This window comes from Carassius gibelio, chromosome A20, assembly GCF_023724105.1.
Source record: "Carassius gibelio isolate Cgi1373 ecotype wild population from Czech Republic chromosome A20, carGib1.2-hapl.c, whole genome shotgun sequence".
NCBI classification, from domain to species: Eukaryota; Metazoa; Chordata; class Actinopteri; order Cypriniformes; family Cyprinidae; genus Carassius; species Carassius gibelio.
The window spans coordinates 17,769,879-17,792,346 of record NC_068390.1 but is presented as its reverse complement, the minus strand read 5'-3'; the positions used below and the strand labels follow the sequence as shown (position 1 = coordinate 17,792,346).

The window sequence follows — 22,468 nt, the reverse complement described above, 5'->3', positions numbered from 1 at the left end:
TTATATTTATTAAATGTATGTCTCTGTATATTTATTTATTTATTTATAAACAAAATTGCTATATAATTTTTTTAAATGAATGTTTTGAAACGAATGAATTGTGAAATGTTTCCTCTTATAATGAATATAGCCACTGCTGCTGACTATTATCAACTAGAAATGATAATAGAAAAGACCATCCAGGGTAGTTAAAGACACAAAAAGGCAAATAAGGTACTTAATTCAAAATAATATTTTGCAACCTTCACAAAAAGACTTATTTAACGTCTAATGGTCTCCAAAACTATTTGTACTTTTTTTAATACTTTTTTTTAATAAAAAGTAAATATTTTATAAAGCAGGTCAAATCTTACTAATGATAATTTGTGAAGGCAAAATTAAAACCGATTCAGAAGAGATCAGATGTATCCGTGTAAATGACACAATATTAAGTAACAATTCGTTTATATTGCAGTGTGCTGTTATAAACAAGAATCTGTGTTGGCTCGCGTGATCCTCTCCCAAGTAACGAGACTTAGGTCTCTGCAGAGCAAAAGTGGGCGTTTATCACCATATGGGTGTTTTGAAACTGCTGGGTGTTTCTGAATCATGCAATCTAAATTATCCCCCTTACCCAACCCCACCCCTAAACCTAACGTCACTATTACATCAACTAATCAGGTATCATGGTGTAAAAACACCTTGATCTCGTAACTCCCATTACTTTCCTGCAGAGACCTATACTTGCAAGTAACAGCTGATTTCTCACGAACCAGCAGACCTCGGAAGCCCCGCCCCTTTCGCGTACAGTTCTCCGTGGTCATGGAGACGGTATGAGAGCGAGGCCACTGGTGGAGCTCGAAGCTCTTTCCTACAGTAGGGAGGTACTCCGATCTGTTCTCAACCTTCGCCGTAGACGGATGAGTAGATCGAAAAGGGCCGTCAGAATCTCCGAATACACTCGATAACAACATAAACCGCGTATACAGTTACCCTAGGATTTCCATCCATTCGACACAGCTCCATGGTGACCCGATACTGATTTTTAAAGAGGAGGGCATTCACTGGTAAGAACTCTATTCTTGCGCTGTGAAGGTTAGCTGAGCTAACACTGTTAGCCGAGCGCAGTCTTCACGATCTGAATCACCGGTTTGCGCAAAAGCTAACAAATATTGATAGCCAAATGATTCAAATGAGTACTTAAAAACATAATTAGTAGATCGGTGAGTTACTGATTGTTAAAGGACTTTCATATTCACAGTATTCCAGCTATAAAGCTAGCTAGCTAATCCAATCAAAACAACTATTAATTCCACTCATAGCGAAAGGTCTTTTAATCAGTGACGATGGCGGTTATTTGTTGTATATGTTGATCAAATCATCCTTACATTATTACCCATAGAGTTTCTTGTGGAAATGTGATTGTTTATTAGCATGTCATAACGCGATTACAAAAGTCCGGCGATGCGGACAAAGCCTGTTGTTAACTTTTTATTACACATAGGCTTCCATTTTAATTTACTACACTGGTAAATATACATTGTATGTGTATTATTTAACGAATGCTTTTGTTGTAGATGTACTGATGGGTATAAATGTTGTCAGAGTGTTACAGTATTATTTCAGTCAGCAGCGGACCTCAAATATCGTTGTAATTAGTATTTTGTACTTGCCTCAACCGGTTTCTTAAAAGAGTACATTCCCAGGGAGTTTAAGTCAATGCATACGTCTAATATACATCCAGTTTTATTTATACCCGTTGCAAAACGACATGTTGAAACATTGGACTTCTGCAAGCAGCACAAAACGCTGTGCTGTAAACGCTTTTACGTAGCAAGGGGACTTTAAAATACTTGTGACCAGGAAGTTAGAAACAGCCTCAAAGTTGATCATTTTAGGAAACTTAACCGCTATAATTACTGATGCATCTTTCTTTTTGATTGTTTTCATAGGTTAATATTGTTCCGTTCGCAGTAGTTTGAGAGCAGGACACACTCTGTTCTCTTGTTGTACTCTCGTAACAGTTGCACGTGTCAGCGCGTGTGACTTTAAATCCGGACATACTTGGGTTTATTTCTGATTAACGAAGAATAACTATATTATCATGTCCCTCAGCTCACCCCACTTCCAAATACCTAGCCTCTCCTCTCAGTCTCTCTGTCTCTCTCTCTCTCTCTCTCTCTCTCTCTCTCTCTCTCTCTCTCTCTCTCTCTCTCTCTCTCTCTCTTTTAATAAATAAAATGCTGCTCGTTTTTGCAGTGAGGCGATATAATTTCTTGTCTGAAAACAAGATTAGTGTCAACTGTCACCAGTGTCTCCAGTAATTGCTTTATATCTCTAAATTGGAACCAGCATTCACTGCTTGTTGCCTTGTTTTTGTACTACTTGTAACCCAACACCCCATATTCACTATTTTTTCCCAATAGCATATCTTTACAGGAGTTTGCTTGACTTAAATGCGAGGCTTCATGTTGAAACTTGATCAGGAAATTGTTTCAACATAATATCAGCTTCCCTTCACAAACATTTGTTGGTTCCTTATAGAAGGCCACTTCTTTCTCATTACCTTCTGTGTTCAAAGGTGCATAAAAGAGCTGTGTGAGCCACAATATGCTTAACACAATGCTCTTTCTTTACTGTCATGCAGCCTGGACTTGTAGCAAGTTGAACTCTGTATTTCCAGCTATGTATTTCTGTCTATTTAGTTTTTTTCTCTTTCATCTCTTACTAAACTCCCAACAGCTGAAAGGGCTTTGGATTTGCATATTTCACACTCAACCTCTTTTACATTTGAACCTGAAGGCAGATCTGGTATGAAAAGTGGAGGAACCACAATGCTACGTCTCTTTTGGCATCTGGCCTGTTTTGTCATTTTACGTCAAAGTAATGTGACTAGTGTGATAAGATTATGGTTTTCTAATATTTGGGGTGCCGGTGCTGTCACTCCACTGAAAGTCCATTCCACCGAAACTTTGATGTTTCAGAAAGTTCAGAAATAGATTGTAAAACAAATTCAAATGAATCAAGATGTTTAATCCAAGTTTAATCCAAATCCAACGTAAAATATAAACTTGGATTAAACTGCTTGATTCATAGGGATTTATTTATAATCTCTTTTTGAAGTGGCATAGTTGTGTATAATGGACTTTCAGAAATCCTGTAGCTTTTATTAAAATATCAAAAGTGTTTTGAATATTAACTAAAGTCTTATTGTTTTTGGAACAACTTAAGGGTGAGTAAATGGTGTCAAATTAAATTTTTGGATAAACTAGATCTTTACATTCACATTGGAGTTGTTTAGTGCACTTTATAAAGGCTATTTTCTAGCAAGTGTTGTTGAATATTTGTGCGAGGTGTCAGTCAGATGCGTTTACTCGGGACGCCATCTTTACAACACCTTAGTCACTTATAACGAATTCAGGCTGAATTGCAATTTTCCCATTCTGGGATCATGTTGGCACTGAGCAGTTTGTTGCAGAATGTTCTTCTGTGCCAGTCTGTTTGGTACATGAGGCAGCAAGCGATCTCTTCTCTGCCAGTGGGACGTGCGTCACACTTCTTGTGCTCCTTGGTCACCCCAGTGCTGGTCCCGTGTGAGGAGGGGAAAGGTGTGGCGGCAGTGGCAGATTGGCCTCATGTGGGAGCGGTAGTCGCACCCTCAGCATCCTGTTTGTTTCTGAGACTCGTGCACCCCGTGTTCTTTAGTTTAATCTTCCTTCAGCACACACATACCTATCTTGTTTTGGAGGAATCTTGACAAATGGCTTGTGCTTACTTAGCAGCACCATTGCACCTGCTCTCATTTGTGTAATGGTAACTAATAACTTGTTTTTTCCCTGAGTACAAAGTAATGTGATTCTAACTCATTCTCCATCGTCCTATTGCTAATAGACTTTGTATGTAATGTAAACACCACCATACGGCACATGGATACCCTGCAGCAGCTGTTCTGTGTTTTGTTGATCATCGTTATAAAGATAGGATGTATTGTGATATGAGCAATTTAGTTCCTCAAGGTTTCTCAGTTCTCTCGTCATTCATGAGTTTGTTTAGAGAAGAATGATGTTTTGAAACTTACTATTTGTTCCATTTGTCTTGAATTGAAAACACTGCTTATTAATCTGCTATATTCTCTGTTTTTTCACACATTGAAAACTATTGACTGGATAAAATTGTGGAACATTGTGAAATTCGTTTAAATATTAAAAAATGTAAAAGGAACTGAGACTCAAGACTCTCATAGAAATTCCCAGAAGTGCTCATCTTGTCAGAATCCTCTGTGCGTTAAAAATATTTTGCTGGATTATAATCCTTCTACTCTTTTTGAGAAATGGTCTTTTTTTTACCAAGTAAATCCATATTTAGTCTTAGGGTTTTTAGAAAAAAATTATTTATTTTTATTTTTGAATAACTAAACCTGGCTCTCGCCATGAACATAGCCACAGAAACTGGCATGACTTTAACAGGGAACTGAGAGTCCTACACTTTAAGAAGCTAAAAACATTACAAAATTAGCCAAATGTGAGTTAAACTGCCTTTAGCCATAATGACTGGTAACTGGAAACTCATCATTACCTGGACTAAATCATGTTTTAAGAATGATGATCTGATATTTGATAATGTGAGCTATGTGAAAGTCACTTTTGTAGAGTGGCTTGGAAAAAATGCAAGGAATAAATAAATAAAGGCTAAAGGACTGAATCTCATTTTAATTGGGTTTTAAAGTGTATATACTGTGGTGTATATACATTAAATATTCAACCATGTATTTTATTAAAATATGCTAAATGCTTTTTTTATTTTTTTAGGGTAAAGAATATTTATGGTCATAATATAGCCTTCTTGTGCCGTGTGAGAGTATTGATTATTAGAAATCAGAGATTGTGTTATAAGAAATCTGTTTGATTTTCAGTTAAATTCTATAAGCACAAATTCCATGTGAGTAAAACACTCATAAACAATGTTGTAGCTACCACTTAAGTTTTGTTTTAATATACTAACTACTGAGCTGCTTGTAATTATAAGCGTGCATTTCTGTCGCTAGGTTCAGCCGGAGAGGACTCTTGCTGCAAAAGTAGGGCTGAAAGATGTGCAATGGAATGGTAGCGTGTGAGACAAGAGCCTCGCTCGCTCACAGTGTGGCCACCACATCCCTGCTGCTCCTCCTCCTCGGCATACTCCCCACAGGCCAAGCTTCAGGTGAGATTATTCACAAAAACCATCTTCATATTCCTCCTACACCTAAATCTTCCAATGCCATCCACTCTGACACTCTTCGAGCATTGATATTTAAGATGCAGACAACTGCCTTGTTGATTTAGCAGGAAGTAAAATCTCCTTAGATTAGGAAATATGTAAAGTAAGTTGCAGGAATGGAGGTGTCAGGCATTATTATTTAATTTATCGTTCATTGTATTGTATTGAATTCGGTTTCTGCATAATTCTGAGTCACAGATGGTTTATATTGGGATGGTTTTTTTGTCTGTTGGCATGTATGATTCTTGACGTCAAAGACAATGGTGTTTGTTCTTTTGTTTGTGTCGCTCTCAGTGCTGTGATGACAGACATAACCGCTGGACTTAAGATACTGGATGGAATGAAATGAGCATCATTTCTTTGTTTTCAGTCGAGCATCTGGGAGGTGTTGATGGGGGATGGGCTTTCTCTTGTACGCCTGTTGCCCCTTTCTGTACGAGTCTCATCCAGTGTCTCCATCGCTAACATAGCTCCATTTCTTGCTCTGCATGACAAACTTAGCCTGAAAACAAAGACAGATGTCCATATTGACAGGCAGTTGAAGTGTTGTTTCAAATACCGAGGTGTGTGTATGTGTGACCTCAGTCACTTGGGTGTTGTGTGTTTGTTTTTATAATGCTCAAGTAATTCTTTATCCCTATTCAGATGGGGCTAGTTGTTTATATATATATCTGAGGAGGTCAGGTGAATGTGTGGGTCAGCATTTTGTGTTTGTAGGTTTTGTCTCTTTGTCATATTTCTGGGTAAAATAACAGTTGGTGCTTGAAGTACGTTTGCTACATAAATAACAAATGAAGTCAAATAGGAGAGTCAGATCACAGATGGTTCCGAATGGCCACTGCAGACTTATTTATATACATAATGTTATACATATAACACATATGTAAGTAGTGTTCTCACAATACTGGAATTTCTAACTTTGATAAAATGTCTTCAAAGATACAGATTTTCCACGTGGAAAAGTTGTGCATAAAACACAGTATCCAAATAAAGAAAATCCTTTGACTATGGTCAGATAGCCAAAAATAAATTATGAAATTAAATTGAAAAGATGCAATGTACAAATGCACTGTAAGAAAAAAAACCTTCACTTGCAAGCATTTGGCACTATTTCCCCGTAACAACACATGAACAAGCAAATGAGTGCTTCTAGCCTTATGTAATAAGTGAGTCATTGAGAACATTGCGCTTGGAAAATAACTGATAAAGATTGAGGGATGGTGGGATTGGGCTGGACCACTGGTTCCAAGCAGCCACATTCTCATTGATTCAGCACCACAAAGTCAAGCCAGGGACATAAGTGTCCCAAGTGATCCCAAGTAATGTGTGTGTGTGTGTGTGTGTGTGCGTGGATGTAAAGCTGCTCACATGTGTTTGGCATGGATCTAGTACATCGGCTGAATGCTACATATTCAGTCCTCCCACAGACTGAGCAGCGGACAGAAGGGATGATTTTTCAAGGTCATCTGATGAAAGTCTGTCAGTGATATTGCGCCTTATTTTGGCAGTTTCTTTCTGTCCATCCCCTCAGCATGCCTAAATGTAAAGTGTGCAATTTTTGTGCCACTAACAGCTTCAAAAATAATCAAAATGAACAGGATTAAAAATAAACAGTCCCTTTTTTTGGACAAACTAGAGGTTTGCCACAATTTTATACCATACGTTGGAACAGGTGTTGCTTTAACATATTTAAAATTGAATGCAGTTTGCATTTTATGCCAGCCGTAAAGCATAGACTGCGCATTCAATACTTAATTTAAGTTTATGCATTATCCAGGATATATTTTGATGAATAGTTTGCTTTATTTGAGAGTTTTAAGATGTAAAAATTACATTAGCTGGCCTCGAGACTTAAGGCTAAAGTATTCTTTGATTTTTGCACATACGAAAGTTCTGATATAATAATAACCTAATCTGAAGCAAAAACAGAATGTTCTGACTAGCTTTGTGAAATTATACTACATGCCTGAAGGAAACAAGCAACATAGATTGACAGAATGATACACAGATTAGCTCTCTGACAGAAGGAGGCGCTCATGGAACAGCAGAACCGCACTTAAATTAAAATTAAATTTAATTACATTTAAATGTATGCATTTAGCAGACGCTTTTATCCAAAGCGACTTACAGTGCATTCAGGCTATACATTTTTACCTATCGTGTGTTCCCGGGTAATCGAACCCCAAACAATGCTCTACCAATTTGAGCTTCAGGAACACATTTCCTTGGTTACCTCTGTAAACAAATCAGTGCTTTGCTGAAACATTGCTTTAATGTTAATTATACAGAGACGAGATTAAAATAAAATACCATCAAAACTCTTCTGAAGGCGGTCAGTTCCCCTCAAAAACACGTTCATAAAACCCCCAAATCAATATTTAGGCTTTTCTTCCAATAGCTTGTGCATCATGAACAGTGAGTGATCTGCCTGCTACAGTATTTTTCTCTGTGCATACATCTTCAGCATCTCTGGCCTCTGTTAATGGGCGTTTACAGACTTCATATTTTCACATAAATTACATTTTGGATAATAATTGCATTTCAACGCAGTTTGACGTGCTGCAATAAAACAATAAACGGCCGGATGCCGAGTTCCAGGGGTTCACCTCCTTCAGCCGTCATACACACATGTGACCAGCGCTGGCCTGGGACAAAAAAACACCACCACATAGATATGCCATATATATATATATAAGAAAAGAAGCTAAATGGTCAAGGTGTAATTTCCAGTTAATAAAAATAAATATACATTGGTATACAGCATAAAGGCTACTATAATTAAAAATGTTGTCATTAATCTTCACATTAAGGGAAAGCAATGACCTCATTAAAGAATGCAACCCTTATAAGATTAAGAGAGGAAGACGGAGAACAAGTTATTAAATTAGGATTTTTTAAACACAATGATAAAAGTATTTGTATCTTTAATATTAAAAGTTAAGTATTTTAATATATTGAAAACTCACAAAAAAAAAAATCTTGTTGTTTTGGATAAGTACCAAACTTTAGGTCATATTTAAATCTAGATTTATTTGCATTGGCCCATGGAAACCTGTGAACACACTTAACTTAAAAGGCTACATGTTCGAGCGTACGCATACAAAAACAAACTATACTTTGAGCTTTAGTGAGCATAAATGCATGAAATCGACACCTCAGTGGAAATCTAAGACCTGTGATCTGTATTGGTCTGGACTGTTGTAGAACTTATTGAAGGAATCATATGAGGCTTCTGAATGTTGAACTTGAATCAGATGCATGGACAGTGACAATGATAACATGGATCTATTGATAAATTTGTTGGCGCTTTACATAAGCTAATGACACAAAACAAAGAATCATGACAATGTATTCACCCATCTTCAATACTGGGTTTTGCTATTCCAGTGAAGACCATTGCCAAACATCAATGCATCTGAACAGGAGCGCATCCCTACAGAAATGTTCCATCAACAAGCAGAAGCTGTTATTTGTGGACTGCTGCATATAATTTGTGGTGTTTGGGTCTTTACATGCTAAAGGACCTGCAATTTGTGGCTTGCAACTTTATCAAGAACAGCATGAAACATTCACTGTTCTCAACAATGTCATTACAAGGCACCTAGATTGTGTCACATTAAATAATCCACAAAGCTTGGAGATACAAGGAGGGACCAGATCTTATCTTTATGAAATTCTGTTATTTGGAACAATTCTTTTTATCAAGCTTCGCTATTGCATTGCTTCACATGTGTAGTTCGTCAAAACAAATAAGAGGAAGTAGCACAGGAAGGCAACACAAAAAAAAAAGAAAAAGAAAGAAAGCCTTGCTGTGCTCAGAGGCTGATCTTAGGGTTTCTGGAGCTTGTGAGAATGAAAAGCAGCTCCTTGAAGGCACACAGCTGAAGTCGCTATGTTTTTTTTAGCACTATAGAGGAGTTTCCTATGTTACTCACTTCTTACTCTGATTTATCACTATACCACTTCTATATGTTTTCTAGTGTTAATTCTTACCTCAGCAAAGAACCATTATGACATTGGATGAGGTGCTTGCATAGTGAGCTAATGACAAATAGGCATTGTGAATAACCAAAAAGGAGAAATACATGGAATTTTCCAACACAAATTGTTTAATGGTGATTCTTTTCAGGTACTTTCATGTGCATGCTAAAACCATTAAAAGTATCACCTGACATAATGTTCATAGGTTTGGGGTCAGTAAGATGTAACCAAGGTCACCAAGGCTGCATTTATTTCATCCAAAGTAAAGTAAAAACAGTAATATTGTGCAATTTAAAATAGCTGTTTTCTATTTTGATGTATTTTAAAATTTAATGTATTCCTGGGATTACAAAGCTGAATTTTGAGCATCTGACATTCCAGTCCTTCAATAATCTAACAAGCTGATTTGTTGCTCGTGACACATTTCTTATTTTCATCAATGCTGAAAACAGTTGTGTTACTTAATATTTTGGTGGAAATTATTTTTTCAAGGATTTGTTGATGAATAGAATCGAACTTTCAAAAGAACAGTATTTATTTCAAATACAAATCCTTTGTAACAAATGCCTTGATGTGTCTTTTGATCTACTTAATGCATCCTTGTTGTATAAAAATATTAATTCCCTTCAAAAGAAGAAAAATAAATCTTGCTGACCTCAAACGTTTTGAACTGTAGTGACGACAGAAGAATGTCGAATGCTTCAGGAAGTGGTTTGTGTGGGTTTGAGAGATGTTTGCAAATCAGCCCTTGAAATCATTATTACCTGATGGTAAATTTCCCAGTAAAAGCAATGTTTGTTTGAGGCGCATAATATGACTAAAATGAGAACTGTGATTATAAACTTTACATTCCCCAAGTTTTGGTTCAGTTATGTTGTAATGCAGCTTTAAAGTTAATTTGCTGACCTGATTCTACTTCTTTGGAAAATCCATGTGAAACAGATGTGTAAATGTCTGCTCCCCTTCTTCAGCTAAGACTGGGTGTTTTGTTTTTCCCCTCAGGGTTTCATATGGTAGTCCTTCAGGCTCTCCTCAGTTTTCTCTCTTGTCGTATGTTATGCCGCGTTTCCACCGAAATTACCCGGAACATTTTTACCAGGAACTTTTTTTCCCAGGAACTTTTTTCCCCCCAGACCTGTTGCTTTCTGCGTTTCCACCGCGGTGTAAAGTACCGGGAAGATTAGGCAAATGACTGGTGACGTAGGTCCGAGCGCGTTTCTCAATACAAAGTACCGCTGATTAAAAAAAAAAAAAAAAGTACGCTGATTTTGGACGTGCATCATCGGTAGTTAGTTCAGACTTTGTGCATTCGACTGGTGAGTGTGATGTCCGCGACGACACAAGTCCGGTAAATCTATAAACAGCAGTGTACTTGATAACTTCAGTCAGCTCGTCTTGGCTACTGCAATTTTCCTTACTGTATATTTACAATAAAATGAAATAGGATATCAAATACCACTGCCTCCTTTGGTATTCATTTAAGCATAATAACAGCTGCAGAAATGTACTTAGTTCAGGGATATGTGTATATGCAGCCATTACAATGAAAATAAATATTATATAAATTTGCCTTTTTTATTTTCATTTTAACTTATAGATACATTGAATACAGACCAAAGAAAACCTGTTAGATTTACCCCGCAGCTGAATTATATTTTATGTTTAACCACTAAAGAGACATCAGAGCCAGCGGCACATATCAGGAGGTCTATCCGAGATGAGGCTGCTTCTCGGCGGATAGATGATCACTGAGCTCCCGCTGATTGCGTGGAGCTCACCGTCTCAGAGATCGGCGAAACACATTTTTAAATAGGTGCTGTCTTTATAAATAAACAACAGATTTGAGTTTTAAACAACTACATTCTCGCCTGAAATACTTTTAAAATTACATTTCATGACACAATAACAGTAATATTTTGAAAATGTTGATCCGAATAAATGGTGGTTGAACTCAACCAATGCTGCGTGGACTCAACCAATCAGAATGTTTAGCGCCAAAGTCCCGGCCCCGAAAGTTCCGGAACTTTGAAAAAGTACCACCTCGCCAGCAGGGACGTTCTGAGGGGCATTTTTTTACCCGGAACTTTATTTAGTTCCTGGTTCCTGCGGTGGAAACACACCAAGTACCAGGCCAAAGTCCCTAGTTCCTGGGTAAAGTTCCTGGGTGGAAATGCGGCTTAAGTGGTTAAACCCAAAGTTTGAAATGGCTTCTTGAGACATCTATACATTCTATCAAACGGCTGCAACCACTTTTGATAAACTTTGCCATTTCTAATCTTGTAACAAAATAGCATAATTGCTAATATGCCTTCTAGCCGGACTTGCTAATGCTAAAAGCGCTAGTATAGCAGATGTTGTGCTGTCTCCAAATTTTATATCACATGTTTAAGAGTAGCGAATGTTGGTGTGGGTGTCAAATCATTTAGGTTGTTTTCCTTATGCTAACTGTTTGTGAAATTACAGCTAGGAATTATATGAATCTCAGGGCTTATGTTATTTGTTTTCTCTGTGGAAAATAACATGGGACAGTCGGGTGTTCCAAAAGCGGTTTGTAAATGCCATTCTTCTGTCCGAAATGTCTGACTGTAAAGTAGTGTGGGCTAGTTAAGTCTATTTGCGTCACTCTGAAAACTGCTAAGAGCTGATGGTGCCATTTTTTTACATGTTCGAACACAACTAACTTAGCTGGAAGTTTAAGCTATGCATGTTTTCAAAATGGAAAGATTCTATTCCACTTCATGAAAGGAGTGATTTGTTTCGTATTTACCCTACGCGTCCATCCACGCCCTTGTCAAACATGATGGCACGAATAAGTTTAAAGATTAATGTCTGGTTTATCACGAGTAGAAAGGGACTACATTATGAAACTGTGAATCTAAAAATAACCTTTTCTCCCTGTTTTTTTTTATTTGATCTATACTTACGTTCACTTGTTTATAGCTCAGTAACTACCAGTCAATATTTTAGATTTCCATTACACATTAGGGAAATCACGGCTTATAAATATACATTTTCAACTTGTCGTCTTTAATGAGAAAACTCTTGCGTCCCAGGCACTAATGGTGATTCAGTTGTTAGAGAACCCACATCTTGCTTTTTATATAACTAGTTACTGATTTACATCAAATCATTATGAGGAAGTATGAGGAAACATATGACTAAAAGACAGACTGTTCCTCAAATGCGGAGTAGCCTAGATTCTTTCTCAGTACACATTTAAATCAAGTTGCATAAATGCGGAGAATACACTTTGTTGCTTAATTTGCTTCATTTCAAACCTGTATGTCTATTACTGTGGGAAAAAGTTCTGAAGATTGTACTAGGGCTTTTTCCCATGTAATTGCAATGAACAAAAGCTTCAAAAAGGTTACAAAAGCAGCATAGAAATGTTATATCATCCACCTTATCATCAGTGCTGCAAGCTGTTTCCTGTGAATGTGTGAAACGTTCAATTCTTTAACCGCTATAGTTACATAACTAGAAAAATAACAAAGTGTTAGTACACAGTAAAGCCATTTTAGCCACAAACCCTTGTTTATAATTACAAAAATTTATATACGATAACAAATACCATTTTGCAATATCAAGCAGACGCCTATAGAGTTCTGTTTTTATATATTAATACTAATATAACTGGAAGCAACTGATGCTGGAAACTGATGACCACACCTGTTCTTACGTTAAAAATAAGGTGAATATCTGCTAAAAGTCTGGTAACTGGTAGAAATAGACCCAAATGAAGTTGTTTTTCACTGAAAATCTGGTCATCTGGTGACTGAATGAGCAAATCATTCTCTTTAGTAAATTGTGTTGATCTGGTTCAAAGGACTAGTCTGAATGATTCGTTTGTGAATCAGACATTGCAACATCAACTAAATTTTTTGAGAGAATGTTTGATTTCATTTGGCCCAGTGTAAATCGTTTTAAGGAAGTTTATGTGAGATTGCAGTGACTAGTATTTTGCATGTTGAAGAACCGATCCCTTTGTGGTTTGGCTCGTGATGTGACTGTATTCCGCCACTGGCGTGAGATGTAAAAATGAAACTATTTACATAGATCCATCTGAGAAAACAATACACCACCCTCATTACCCCCCAAAAAACTCCCAGTCTTGCTTCAAAACTACAACTCACTGGACCATCTGTCTGTGTGGACCCTATGACCCTGATGACCCGAAGCCGTCTAGTCACGTTTAAACAGATGCTTTTTCGCACTCGTGTTCCTAGAAGCCATTACCCAGCACAATGGACGTCAGCACCTCTGAGTACAGCTGCTGGCCAAGGATCCAAGCGGCTGACTGGCAGCAGCTTTTGCTCCGACTGCTTGTGTGCTCCACAGAGGCTCCAGTCTGTCATTAGCTGTGGGCCGAGTGCATTCCTGGAGTGGGAGAGCCAAGACACAGCAGATCCCCAACACAAGAGCACTGTGTCTAGAGCCATCCGCTGATAGCAGACACAGTTGCTCTCTATCGCTTCCTTGTTTACCTCTTAGTACACAGAAGAGGAGTTACTTGTGCCTCACAACTGTCCGAAAAGAATCAGAAGGGTGCAAAACACCCATCTGCCACTTTTCACTGTGAGAAAGGCGAGAGGAACAATAGAGTCTTCCTCTGTGTCTTCTGTCAGATTGTGTCTCTCGGTTTTCCCTCCCAGTCGATTTGGTTCAGGACGACAGGCTGCTTAAATTAGTCATCTGCCGATCTCGGGCTGTAAAAGGGCGTAATAAAGAACATGTGGAGCTTCGGTTAATGGTTTTGTTTTGTCTTGCAGAAGACAGGCCTCATTTAAAGCCCCACTGCTGTCCATTTGTGACGGCTCTCAGGGTATGATAGGTATACATGTATATATTTGGGATGAATTGATTTAGACGTTATGGCTGATATTGACGGCTGCTGTTTAATTACTTCATTATAACAATAATTTATTTACTTATGGCCAGTGATCAATATTATCGATTATTTTAGCTAGATATATCAGTACTGTATTGGTTATGGGTTGATGTTAGACATTTTAAATGTATTTGTAATTTTATTTTATTTTTTTTGTGGATATTGAATTGTTCATGTTAATTTCCTTTTTTTTACATTTAGATTTCTTTTGCTGCTTTTTAATGCTTTCTGAAGTTAATCTTTAAAAATATTAGTTTAATAACACCGTTTCAATGTTATCTTTAGTACACTGTGATGCCTAAATTCACTTTATAGTAAAATGGTTGGTTTTGTTGAATTTATTTAGAAAAAACAATACCACATTTTAATATCAGCCATTTATTGCTTCACATTAAAATGATAGACTTTTAAAAAATATTTACTATAATTCACTGGATCTCTAATTATAAATTGTCATTATTGTTATAAATTTGTACTGATTTGTTGGCTGCTTTCTTCTCATGATTTCCAGTCTATGCTACTGTGTCTCTGTGATTTAAAAAAAATGCAAAAAGGAAGTGTTTAAAAGTTTTGAAAGGGTGGTCCTGAGAAATGATGTTTGTGTATTAAATCAATCAACGAGTCCGTAATGGTTTCGTTTCTGATGGATCAGTCTTTTATCCAGGGAGAGTCTCCTGGGTGTCTTGTCAGGGCTCGTTTTGCTCTAGCAGCCAAGTCTGTCTGCTTCTGCTGTGTTTTTTGGATTTTGTGTTATGAGACATATGCATGTGGAAACTCATTCCTCTCCTCCATCCCTGAAGGAATGACACCCCTTTCGCTGGAACTCACTTTCCTAACACCTCTTCCCGCTCGGCCGTGAGAGGCTGTGGGTGTGCTTTATCTCTAGCAGTCAGCTTTTCCCATCACAGATATGCGACACCCCTGCTGTGTTTCCCTTTAACCCATTGAGTCCACTTCAGAATATATGCGGACCCAGTAAATGCTCATTCATACACTCATACTCACATTTCGACTCAACCCTTCCTCCCGCCAGAAGCAGGACTTATGTTATCCAAATCATGTTTTGTACACAGAAACATGAGACACTGGTATCTCACGGTCTTCTGTCTCTCGTGTAGGGTTTTTTTACAAGAAGGAAACCACATATTGTTATTAGCCCTTTGAGAGCCATTCAAGATATGTTATGTCACGAGTGGGTCTGATATCTCAGCAGCTGTGGTGTGCTTGTTTCATCAACAACATCAGTTTACAAAATTAACATTTCTGAACTAAATGTAGGCAAGGTTGTAAATTTTAGTTTTAGTTTGGTATCAAGGAATTGTTTTTTAGCTTCGTTTAAGTTTTTCACGGTGATGGTTTTTGTTCTTATTTCATGTAACAAAAATAAAAAAGAAAGAACTGAAAAAGTATTTCATAAATTGAAATGATGTACTGACGCCAGACTTATTTTAAGTCACTTGAGGATCAGAAATAGGCATTTGCACACGGTTATGTAATCATGAAATATTTTGGTGTTTCCAGTAAAAAGAAGTCATGATATACGGTTATTGTTATTTATAAAATTCATCATCTTGTAAGGTTTTGGTCATTCTGCCCGTTCCTAATTTAGATTCACATCCACGAGAGATGTGCTTACATGTACCCTCCTCCATTTCTACAAATTCCATAAATGGGAGAGAGGAACAAATCCACCCTCCTGCCGTTTTCTGACAGCTTGCTTACGATCTCAGGGATTTGAATTAGGAGAGATAAGGAAAAGACAATAGAGATGGAAAAAAGCTTCACCCCATGTATTAAGGAGACCTCAAACAAAAACATATTTACAAAGAATGATTTTTTGAGACGGCAATGTCCAATCCACGGCTGGTCCGCTGGCTTTTTGTCTCACTGAGCTCCTGCACACTTCAGTGGTCAGCAATGTGATCCGCTTTAGACCACAGCCATTTATAATGAAGGATAATTAGAACTTCATTCTGCTGAAAATCCCTTTTTTTGGGTGCTGCATTGTGGATAATTGGAGGGCATAGGCTGTTCAGGACCATGTGTTTGACATTGTTTCATTGTTGCGATCTCTTTCCAAATGTTGGTCAAGGTCAAGGAACCAGTTTAGGGCGCATTAGGTAATTGTTTGTGGTAAATTTGATCTGCTGTTTGAGGTTGACAAAATTAACCTAGTTTCTAATTAAACCTCTGCCAGCCTAACAGGTTAATTGGAATTTCAGTCTAAACATATTCTTGGACGTTATGTTTTCTGACACATAACCCATCCCATGTGGTACTCCTAATATAGGTATCTATTGTCAAGTGTGCAATCAGTTTTAGATTATGTGAAAGCCCAGTCTAACTTGTCATAGCAGGTCTAGGCAGCTGTTATTCCCAAATGTTCTTCCGCAAGTCTGCGATTCTTTCATTTTTCTGATGAATCCTACCTTTTAGTGACGCACGAGCTAACCATAAAATGACAAGGAAGAAAAACATGCTCCAGTTTCATTTAGACCTAAGGCAAAACAATGTCATTGAGTCATCTTTATTGTTGTCACCTCATGACTTCATGAGAATCAGAACATTCCATTTTAAAAAGTGCATTGAAATACCAATCATAGACTCCAACCAAATATATCAGCTGCTCAGATGTTGCACGTTTGATATAATGGATTGTGAAGCTCTGCATCTGTGGTTCATATCCTGACTGTTTGTCTGGTGTCAAAACAGAAGTCCATAATCTGCTGATGGCAGTTTAAGAGCATATTAGAAACTCAGATTAGAGAACCCAGTGATCGAGGGGGTCGTTTTTCTTTCTGCTGGATAATTGTAATGAGGTGATAGACATGTTTATGTGTTTCAAGTGACGTGTTGTGTGAATGAAACTCAGGAAAGGGTTTTCTTTTGTTCCCCCACATGAGAAAAAAGAAGAATCTGAGAGGGGAAAGAGACACCACTGGCTTTATGCCATAAAACCCCAGGGACAGAAATGTAGTATTCTGTTATCCATCTCAAGGCTGGACATTATGTGTGTGATCTGCGTGACGTTTTTGTTAAATTGAGGAGGAATTTAATACCAGACAGCAATATGAGAATAAGATCTGCTTGTGTCCCCTTTTTCTCTTTGACACACCATGAATTTTAGAGTTAGGGCACTTTCACACTGAAACTTTTGTTTGAGTTTATCTAATGGTAGTTCCCAAGTAATCAAAGGTGAGAGATATGATCAACCAGGAAAGTACAGGGTAGTTTTTATTTTTTACTTCCAAACATTTTGAACCAGCCTCAATGTGCGATGTCACAATTACTGTTGCTCGTTGAAAGTTCAAAGGGCATGTGATCAGGAGTTTTGTGTGAGGGCGAAAAAGTTCCCCATGCTGATTTCGCTCATGTTCAGTACGCCCACGTCCAGAACTCTCTTTGTTTGTACGTGTCAGTGTTTATGAATATGTTAAATGAAATGGGACAAAATTAATCTTGAAAAACTATATATCATTATAAAGATCTAAGCCTCAAACATCGACAACGGATCGCTGTTTTTCAATGGAAAGCTTATAAAGACTGTATTTGTTAAATTTGTGTAAGCAGTACACATCAAAACATCAAGAATCAAAACGCAGTACATACCAGATTCGTCGTCATAAACACATATACTCATTTTTCATGATACCTTCTTCAGATTTGAAATAGAAACTCGTGAGACATGTGACTTTCATACCATTACTTTTCTAGATTGCTCCAGGACTGGTTTCATGTATTTTTATATCAAATGAAAAAAAATCAGTGTGGTACAATTTTTTTCAAGGCACTTCAATGCCTTTAGCTTTTAATATTTTTGAGCATTATCAACTCTGGTTGATAAAAAGTAAAGCCCAAAGGGTCTTCTTTCCAAAGACACCAAAATTATGTGTGTAACACACTGAAGTAAGGAACTGTTGGTAGGGCACTTTCAGCTGTGAGTCCCATAATGGGGGGTCAGGTTAACAGGTTAAGTTGGATGCACAAATTTGCTGTGATGACTAACAGAGAGCTGATTGGTTTAAAAATGACTTCTGTATGAAGTGCTTTATACATTTCTATGTCGGTTATTATTAACGATAGGCAATGGACTTTTTTTCCTGACATTTAGCCAATCTGATCACACTTGTCATCAATGTACATTTTGATTGAAATCCAAGATTTATATTAAATAACTTTGATTATGTTTCAGTACGCTGCTTTCATCATCATTAAATAACTAGTTTTCAGAGTTGTTTTGAAGGACACTATAAAAGTAACAGAAAATTTAAACTAATTCGCTTTTTTATGCTAACATCTACTCTTTCTGCACCTGTAGGTTGTCCCAGACCCTCAGTTGTGCCTCATGGCCGTGGGAACCTGACGGAAACAAACCGCGGCTCCTTCCCCGTCAGCACGCAGCTACAGTACAGCTGTGATCCAGGATACATGCTGGATGGCGACAGCATCATAACATGTACCGTCTCAGGACACTGGTCCTCTGACCCACCTCGCTGCATCAAAAATGATGGTATGCTCAAATGAACCCTCTCATCGTCCACACTTCCTGTTTTCTCATGAGTTGTATTTGGTTCTAAGAAGGTTGGATGTCATTGCTATTCACATCATGAGACTGACTTTTAACTTTTTCCCCAACAGTTTGTCAACCACCGAGTGAGCCAGAGAACGGAGGATATAACTGCCACCCCCCACCGTGCCACAGACTGACCCAGGGTACTGTGATTGAGTACTTCTGTGATGAGGGTTACATTCTGAAAGGAGGGTACCAGTTCCGAACCTGTGACAACGGAGAGTGGAAGTCGCCCATGCAGATCAGTTGTCACCCTGTGCAAGGTACTTCTTGATCCACAAGCTCGGGTCATTTGGATATTCTGCCGTCTTGTCACATATGGACAGTTTTCCTTCTTCTTGACAAACATCAGAAGTTTCCCAGAAAGCAGCTGTTAGACAATCATATTTCAGTGTTTTGGATACCCAGTGGATGCGAGTTAAAAGTTTAGGGAGATTTGAAAATTGATGGTGATTTGTGTAGCTTTTCTTCACAAAACTTGAGTACTCTTTATCATTTAAATCTGATTGTTGGGTTTCATCTGAAGTTATTTCTCTTCCAGGGGAGGAGCAGCAATCCCAGCTGCCCATGCCAGCTCTGCCTATCGTGGCCTCCACTGCCAGCTCTGTGGCCTTCATCCTGCTGTTGGTGGTGCTGTTTGTTTTGCTTCAGCCCAAACTCAAGTCCTTCCACCACAGCCGGTGAGGTTCTGTCTCATTCTTACTAAGCATAGCTTCTTCACAGACGCTTGTTTTATTCTCATAAAGTGGGAGTTTACGTAGCTCTTAAAGGAACAGCAGCAATTTATTTGTTTTTTAAAATGTAATTCTTTAGTCTATGTAAAGTTTTGTGATTTGCTGCTCACGAAACATTTCTTGTTGGTTGAGGTAGTTAATATTTTTTTGGGGAAACCATGAAACCTTTTTCCAATAATTTGCTGTTGCATAATCAGCTCACTGTGATGTAAGCCGCAGATCAGGCCGGTCAGGATTTGATACCGTTTAAGCCTTGTTTTTGATTTCCATATCTCTCCTTCTCTCTTTCAAAGCAGCCGGGAGCAGGTTGTGTCAGAACAGCCTACCTTCATTATTGATGGCGTTCAGGTGTCACTGCCCTCCTACGAAGAGGCAGTGTATGGCGCAGGCGGCAGTTCTGTGCCCCCTCCTGAGTCCCGGGTTCAGATCGTGCTGTCGGAGGGCCCTCAGGCTGAACCTCTGGAACAGGCTCATGCGAGTTACAGTTTTCCCTCCACCTCGACTGCTGTGTCTTCGTGTCACGCAGAGACTGTATTGGTCCACCAGGTGCCCTCTGCCTCCTCTCCGTCCTCCTCATCCTCTCCCTCCTGGGCTGCTGAGCAGCCTGGTGCCGCTGCACCTCTCCACCGCAGGCAGAGCAGCGAGAGCAGCGATCAGCACAGCTTGCTTTCAGTCACCTCTGCCGAAGATTATGGTGATGGTGAGTCACTTGCAAATCTGGAAGTGATGTGTGGTTTAATGACATGTAACATTAAGTGTCTATGATAAATAAAGTCATTTTCAAACTTGTGGCAAATGCATATTATAATTTTAATAATATATATATATATATATATATATATATATTTATATATTCATAGCATCATACTTTCTTCATCTCTTTTGTCCAGATATTCCATTGCTAAAGGAGGCCTGAGTTTGTCTGCATTCACCCCTCTCTCTGTCATCGCTGGCCAAGACTGTAACCCCTAAAGATTCTCCCCGAACGCTTACCCAAGCCACCCGACAGAACGCAGCAGTAAAAAAGTCTTTCAGCTGTCCCTCTGCCAACAAATCACCCACTCCTGGGGTCTACAAGCTGCAAGGCCCCCTAGGAGTCCAGCAGCTCACATCACAGGAAGAACCTTTGACTGAATGTCCCCTCAAAGGGATGTGCAAATGATCGAGTTTAACACGTCGCACCTTTTGTTGCAGGTGCGTTAATAATCAGATGCATTAACTGGCTTACCTCGTCACGGCAAGGATTCACTATTTACAAAGGAATGCATTCAGATCACGTTGTGGACCTCTGCTCCGTCAATGACTGTGACCTCTTGTGAAGGGGAGAGTTCAGCAAGGATTTGCTAAGCCAGGCCCTTTTCCCTTTGATGCTGCATGTTCTGTGTAATTTCTTTTTTCGGTTTCATTCTATGCGCATACACACAGGAGCGCGGCACAGTCGAAGCATGACGCATAACACCATCTCCACACTCGTCAGGGTTGAACCAATTTACATTGTACTGAATTCAAATACATGCTTGCCTTTTTATTTGTCAAGAAGTACCTGTGCTGTGCAGTGCTCTGCGTGTGTGTGTGTATGTGTGTGTGTGTGATGCCTGTGTGACATGTGGCTGATTCAAAGAGGGCTGAGGTATCATCTAGGCTTCTTTTTCCCAAAATAGAGAACATTTTCAATACCTCCATTTTCTAACTGAGATGTTATTTAAGTTGAATGGATGTTCCTTGTCTACATGTCTGTTTGTCCAAAGTGAGGGAGATATACTTTGTGTTAGCGTCTGTGAGATTACTGTTCTCATTCAGAGAAATGATTCCACTTTATTTCTTCCTTAAAATGCGAGTGTATCTCTCTCATGTTTGTGTTACACGCACAAGTAAACAAGTTTTCTCACCTGTATGTACTTTTTCCAAAAGGACTTTTTTTTTTGAGTGTGGACTAATTTCATTACTGGGCTATCTATACCTTATCAACTTTGACTCGGACTACCGGTAATAATATTTGGAGTTGAGCAAGTTTAATTCACTTTTAGTTAATGAAACTCAACAGCATAAATTGCATTTGAATGTTTTGCAAAGCCATGGCTAACATTTTGAAGATGACTATCGATGATAGGAGATCCTTTTATTTTGTTTTTCTTAATAAATCATTTCAGCCATGTGCCATTAAAATGGTATTTGTAAGGAGAATGAATCAAAAAACCTGTAAGATCTCAACTAGGTTGTGCGTTGTATTAATAGCTCCAGAAAATGGCCTTGCTCTTCACTCATCATGTTCTTTTGACAAATGGGCATTTAAGAAACCAATGAATCTTTTGTTTGAGTTTGCATTTCACATCCTTGCCCATTGCCACCTTGTGTATATCCAACGTGGTTGACTCTTAATTCTGTTAGTCAACATGCATCAAATAGGCCTATGTATATTTTTGCGTCTGATTTTGGAAAGAGAGGTCAGCACATCCTCAGTTTTGTGTTCCTGACTTTTTTATTTCTTCATGCAAACTGAAGGCGAAATATTACTGCTGCCTTAATTTGTACATTTCATACATTTCTCACTTTGTAATCATGTGTTTCTTCCATCTCACTGGCTTTGTCTTCAGTTTCCTTATGGCCTTACTTTTTCTTTTCAATGCATTGTCTTGTAGATTTTCAGACATTGGCTTTTACTCTGGAGGATGTGACATAAGATTATACATCCGTACGTCCTCAGAAGTGTTTTTTTTTTCCTTTCAGTGAACATGAAACATGAACTTTTGAGAATGTTTTTGTTTGTTTAATTCAAAGGATGTTTTAAAGTTTAAAAAAGAAAGGACGCAAATACAAAAAGGATATCTAGGATGTGTGTGAAACACTGTTGTACGGTGTTTTTCTGCAAGTGTAATTTAAGTTGATTCATCCATCCAGCTCCCATTACACTTCTTTTGGTTTTCCTCTGTACATTGATGTGGGTATGAAGATAGTATTTTAATATTTGTATAAAGTTTAATTTAATTCTACAGTGTGTATATAACTATTTCTAATTAAAGCTTTCATTTGAAGTGCTCAAGTGGTGTGTTTACTTTAATG

At 38.2% G+C, this 22,468-nt stretch overlaps 1 protein-coding gene across 2 annotated transcripts; it reads left to right on the top strand.

The window, feature by feature from the left end:
- Nucleotides 1-801: 801 nt before the first annotated feature.
- On the top strand, nt 802-22,197 carry LOC127938489 (sushi domain-containing protein 6). Of its 2 annotated transcripts, none has more exons than XM_052535139.1 (7): nt 802-1,046; nt 5,024-5,178; nt 18,423-18,614; nt 18,743-18,937; nt 19,216-19,354; nt 19,702-20,108; nt 20,299-22,197. In XM_052535139.1, the coding sequence occupies exons 2-7, from the start codon at nt 5,067-5,069 to the stop codon at nt 20,322-20,324; spliced, it is 1,071 nt and encodes a 356-aa protein (XP_052391099.1). In that variant the 5' UTR covers nt 802-1,046; nt 5,024-5,066; the 3' UTR covers nt 20,325-22,197. The 2 variants fall into 2 exon arrangements, with proteins under 2 accessions (XP_052391099.1, XP_052391100.1); XM_052535140.1 differs by having other exon boundaries at nt 803-1,046; nt 19,705-20,108.
- Nucleotides 22,198-22,468: the final 271 nt, after the last annotated feature.

Coding starts and splice junctions, on each gene's coding strand:
- LOC127938489 (XM_052535139.1), top strand. CDS start 5,067: ATGTGCAATGGAATGGTAGCGTGTGAGACAAGAGCCTCGCTCGCTCAC. Junction 18,938..19,215: donor CAGTTGTCACCCTGTGCAAG/GTACTTCTTGAT, acceptor TTTCTCTTCCAG/GGGAGGAGCAGCAATCCCAG. Junction 20,109..20,298: donor TGCCGAAGATTATGGTGATG/GTGAGTCACTTG, acceptor TCTTTTGTCCAG/ATATTCCATTGCTAAAGGAG.